Source organism: Gymnodraco acuticeps, unplaced genomic scaffold (assembly GCF_902827175.1).
Source record: "Gymnodraco acuticeps unplaced genomic scaffold, fGymAcu1.1, whole genome shotgun sequence".
Lineage (NCBI taxonomy): Eukaryota > Metazoa > Chordata > Actinopteri > Perciformes > Bathydraconidae > Gymnodraco > Gymnodraco acuticeps.
This window is the reverse complement of record NW_022990311.1, coordinates 1251096-1256850: the sequence shown is the minus strand read 5'-3', so window position 1 is coordinate 1256850 and position 5755 is coordinate 1251096. Positions and strand designations below refer to the sequence as shown.

At 39.5% G+C, this 5755-nt stretch overlaps 1 protein-coding gene across 1 annotated transcript; it reads left to right on the top strand.

Moving 5' to 3' along the window:
* Positions 1 to 742: 742 nt before the first annotated feature.
* On the top strand, positions 743 to 4606 carry LOC117550383. Its single transcript, XM_034222817.1, has 4 exons — positions 743 to 1807; positions 1943 to 2098; positions 2341 to 2433; positions 3739 to 4606. Exons 1-4 carry the CDS (start codon positions 1118 to 1120, stop codon positions 4045 to 4047), a joined length of 1248 nt encoding a protein of 415 aa, XP_034078708.1. The 5' UTR covers positions 743 to 1117; the 3' UTR covers positions 4048 to 4606.
* Positions 4607 to 5755: the final 1149 nt, after the last annotated feature.

Sequence of the window (5755 nt, the reverse complement as noted above, 5' to 3'; positions counted from 1 at the left end):
TAAATTCAACCAAAAAATGCAAAGAGTAATTCAAGTGAATGAAGTAACAGTATAGGAGGCAGAGCCTGCATGCAAGGGCTGCCATTTTCTATCATAAAGCTCAGCAGGTCTGTCCATCTCTCTCCTGGCTTTAGTGCAGGCAGGCAGAGGAGGACAGGCGGAGCCACTCGTTTCTGTAGGAGTTCAGTTGAGTTTAGTTTTTTACTGCCAAATATTTAATATAAATAATGAGATAATATATATGTGAATCTTGTATGGGTTACTTCACTCACAAGCAGGCACCCAGAGTTGTGCAGAAACGTTTTTTGGGTTGTGCAATCTTAGGCAATTATGTGTTTTCTGTGAAAATTCAAATATATAAGCATTTTAATCACACCTCTAAAATATATTTGTTGTCTTTTGCAGTTTGATCAGCATTAACAAGCACCTTGGGGAAACCTCTTATTTATGGTAAGTACACGGCTACTTTCACAATACTTGCACAAGCTGATCTGTGACATTGTCAGTTGTTCAGTGTCAATTGCTAATTCTATTTTTTCTCTTTTTCAGGTTATGCATGTGGCAAACACTGCAGTTTGGGAACTAGCTAGCAGGTATTTGTTGTTAAAACATTTCCAGCAGACACATGCACATTTAAGGGGCAGTTAAACTGTACAAATATTTTTATGTTCATCTTTGATATAATCCTAATGTGTTTCTTTCTTGTTATTCTTTCACCTTGTTTCTGCTCTAGATTAAAAGGTGTTCCATAACGGCAGGTCGGGCGCTTCTGCGCATCATCTTTGCCGACCAGTCTGACTCTAGACAACTGACCCTGGATTCGGGAATCCCAGCAACAGTTGAAGAACTGCACACATTTGTCAAGACATCTCTTCAATTGAAAGAGGACTTCCGTCTGCAATACATGGATGTTGACTTTAACGAGTTCATGAATCTTACATCAGTGTCTGAAATTCAGGATAAAAGCACACTGAAAGTAATTTACTCTCCTATATTGTCAAATATTGAGCCCTCCATCACTTAGTACACAGTTGACTCATTTGATAAGACCTCAATTACTGGAAGCTCAGAGCCTCTAATCCCTGCATCATCAATAGCCTCATGCTGCAGTGACGATATGGTGTATACGTCAACCCCGCATCCATCCCCTGAAGCTCAGGCCTCACAATTGTTATCCTGGCCCACAGTTTTTGTGGTTCCTAAGCTCACCTACGAGGCTGAATTTGAGCTTCATCTACAGAATGCAGAGTTTGAGACAACTGGTACATACTTCCAGCCTGGCCTAAAGCTGAAAGGAGTCATTCTTGATGGCCTAGCCGAAGAAATGATCAAATTCACAAAATATCCAAAAGACTATCAGTGTGAAGAGGTAGCTGCAGCGTTGACGAGGGCCCACCCTTGTTTGGGGCAGCTAGGATCCAAGACAGGATTTGGGGGGTGGAAACAGTCTCTTAAGTACAAAATGCAAAACTATCGTACAAAGCTTGGCCGTCTTGGACATCCTGAAATCCTTGTGAACTCCTTAAAGCACAAGAAAACAGGCCAAGGCAAAACTGCAGCAAACATAAAAAAAACAAGAAAAGCTGAAATAAACTACATTCCTCTGCACCCAAAAGGCGAAACCACAGAAAGCTTGGAGAACGAGAGAATTGCCTTATTGTCAGAACTGAAAAAGCGTGACAATGAAGTGGTGATAAAAGCAAAAATGGAAAAAACCTTCTCCCACAGACGCCTTGAGATTGTGGAGCAAAGGCCTTTGATAGGGGACTTCAAATGCAGATGGCCTGCTCTGTTTCAGCAGAGTGAAGTAAGTAAATATTTGTATTTGTTGACAGTCTTTTATTATTGTCCTTTGTGATTCATGTCTACATCCTTGCATGGTTGTGATTCTAATAAACAAGTAACAATTGGTTGTATTGTGCTTGTTAATAATATTTTTAAGGTGAATGCGGAGTTTTTGAGGATCACAACATCACCACTTCAATCAAAGTTCATGTGGCAGCTGGACCACTTCTCAGACCAGCTCTTGAAGATCTTCAAGACCAAAGGAGGACTAAAGGGCCACAAAATCAAGGAAGCCCTTGCAATATCAGATTTGGTTAGTATAAATGCAGAGAACCTCGTTTTTCACTGTATTGTTTTTGTCCATGATCATATGAACACATTTAAGAAATTGTCTGCTTTTATAGTGTTTTTAAGGCAATAGCTTATTGTGGAAATGTAGGGGTAAGGAGTCCTGCTTAGGGACACACACGACAGATACAGCCCTCTACTTTGTAGACCTGCTCTGTTGCACATGCATTGTGCTTAATTGTCTTTGATTTATCGCCCCTGCTTTAGTTTGAAAACATCCACATCAAGAGGGGGTGCATCCTGCGAAGCATCGCGATCTACCTCAACGAGGATCCAGACTCTTTTTTTAAGGACTATCAGGTATGTTTATCACAATATGTTTTCAATGTAGTGGTTAACAGTGTTACCCACAATTATAACCACCATTACTTACATTTATAATAAGAAAATTCTATGGCACACAACCCTATCCCTGCTTACATCTAAATATCTTATCACATATCATAAATACATGCAGAAATAAATAAATGTATACATTAATATAGGAATGAATATATGTAAGAATGAATAAATACAGAAATAAAAAAATAATAATAAATAGATACAGAAGTAATTTCATCGGGCAAGTGTTAAAATAAATATAGAAAAAAGTGAATTAATACATTTATACAGATATAAATACATCTATAAATTAACATAGGAATACAATTGATAAATACAAATGTGAATTAAAACATGAATATATCTGGAAATAAATACAAATAATAAATGAATGCTGAAATAAATATTTACATTTATATATAAATACATCTATAAATGAATAAATAAATATGGACATGAATACATATGTAAGAACTTATAAATAATTGAATAAATACATAAATAAAATAATAAATAAATGCTGAAATACAGAAATATATTAATCAATAGATTCATGTTTAAAAAGGTTATGTGAATGCAGCAATTACTAAATTGTTAAAAGAATAATTACATAATCACATAAATCAAGGAAATAAATTATTAAATAATAAATAATCAAATACATATCAAAATAAGTAGGTAAATGCATAATTAACTACAGGAATAACAACAAATTACATGATTAAGTAGGGATGTAAACAAATAACTTAATACCTGAATTAATAAATAAGATAAAGTTGATAATCAAACAGAACATACAGGAATATATCTTTATAACTTATTTATGTAAACATTTTCTTACAAGCTTAATTTAGTTCTGTGTTGGAGGTCCTAACCTTCTCTGGTATCACTCAGGACATTTTTGTCCAAATTGGTAATTTTTCACATCAGATTTGGCTATAATGATTTTGTGTTTTTTCTAGATACTTTTTGGAATTTCAATTTTTCTAATCGGTCTTGAATACACTGTGTACAAATTACCCTAATTGTCCATTTAAAAAATGTCCCCGGGAAAAATATTTAAATATAATATTGTTATCATATCATTTTATCATTCAAGTTTTTGAAAGTGGACATTTTTATCCTGAGTGGCCAGATTGGGTAGTACATTTGAGTGATACCAGAGGGTTAGTCTAAAACTGTTTTGATCAATGAGGAGAGCCACATAAGTAAATCTGCTTCTATAAAATGTAGTAATTCAGGTTTTAGTTAACACATGTGTTGTATGCTTGTGTCTTTGTTCAGGCCTCTGCCTCTGAAGATGCCAAGAGGGACATGGCAAACACAGTCATGGGCATATACACACTTCAAAGAGATGTGGATGGGCAGCCAGAGGACGTGGGAATTGTCATCGAAGGCAATATAGTCGTGGACAACTTGGGCAGCGTGATTGTGGGGTTTGTCATGCTATTGGGACTTATTTATGCCCTGGATTTGAGCTTTCCGGACAACCTCAAACACACCTTCGAGTTCATGCAGAAGGTAGTGATGAATCTGGATGGGCACAAGCTGAATGGTAAAATCGAAAGTCTGAAGATCAAGTTGTTCGATTGAAATGTGAAAAAGAAGTGACTCATGAGTTCATTGTTGTCATTTTATTCACGAGTTTCCTAATCAGAGCAGATTGAGCCGTTATATCAATCATTTGTTCTGTGCTTTTCTGTATTTGTTTGTTTCAACACACTGTAACACTATTTCCATATGTTGGTGTTTGCAGTGCACTCTTCATGTTATGTGTTATTGTCCTGTTAGAAGAGCAGTGCATACCCCTGTTATATTGTATTCATTGTATTTGGCAAAGGGAGATTTGTAAGTTAATTATAGGAGTTCCATTTCTCAGCCATTTTAAAAATGGTATTATCTTTCAGAAATGTTTTTCATCTTTCAGTGTGAATTCATTCATTTTTAAAACACTTGAATGGAATGGAGGATTGTTTTGAATCATGTGAATTTAAAAATAAAAAAAACTAAACCATGTTTTCTATCATGTGTAACACATTTTTATTAAATTATATTTAACCTCATTATTTCATTTTCAATTAATTAAATAGGATTTAGGTGGACTAGCATTATCTAAATTCATAAAGGTAATGTTATCATTTTACTTAAACTCTATTTGAAAAATTTGAGTTGGACTAACGCATTTACATTATACTGCATGGATGCCATTAGTTTGAGTTTGTGCCACATATATTTATTGGATGGAAAACCTGCCAACAATAAAATTGAGTTAATCCAATGAGTTATTTCTTTGAGTGTACGCGCCACCCTGTCAGGGAGCAGAAGTGCGTCTCTTCTCCAGGCGGTTCACAGGCTGCGACAGGGGGCGACAGTGACAGCTTTAACTGTCATGCAGACTTTGAGTCTCATGATGGCTGATTGTGGTCCCGCAGGGGTTACTGCATATGCGCCGCCTGCAGAGGTGGTTGTCCAGCCTGCGTTTGGATCCCAAGAGGCACAAACAGCGGCTGGTGACCATCCCCCCCCTCAGTGGAGGGCAACCTCCGGTTCTGGGGGTCTCCACTGGGACGGGTAACCTCCTACATCACAGTGTTCACGGGAACAGGATGGGGAGGGACCTGCCTGAAGAGGGCTATAGGTGGGCGCTGGTCTCTAACGGAAACACGACACAGCAACCTCCTAGAGCTACGGGCAGTAGTGTTAGTCCTCCAGCATTTCATGCCCCTAATTCAAGGGAGACATGTATTGGTCAGGAGCGACAACAGCACCACAGTGGCTTATATCAACAGGCAGGGCGGAGTCCGATCCGCCGCCTTGTTGGCCACAGCGGAGAGGCTGTGGTTGTGGGCATCAGAGGTGGTGTTATTTCTGAGAGCCCTCCATATCCCGGGACTGGAGGACAGGGGAGCCGACCTCATGTCGAGGGGCGGCCCCCTGCCAGGCGAGTGGGTGCTTCACCCAGAGGTGGTGAAGCAGATCTGGGCCCAGTTCGGGAGAGCGGAAGTGGATCTGTTCGCCAGCCGGCGCAACGGCCACTGTGCCCTGTGGTTCTCCATGGCCCTGAGCGACGACCCGCCTTTGGGGGTGGACGCGTTTGCACACGAGCCATGGCCAAGGAAGCTGCTCTACGCCTTTCCACCGTTGCGTCTCATTCTCCCTCTCCTAGGGAGAGTGAGGCGAGAACGTTTGGCAGTCATCCTGGTAGCGCCGGATCGCGTCGGGGCTCCGTGGTACTCAGAAATGACGCATATGAAGGTGGGCCAGCCCTGGGCGATTCCCCAGTTCTGGGGGCGATGTCTCA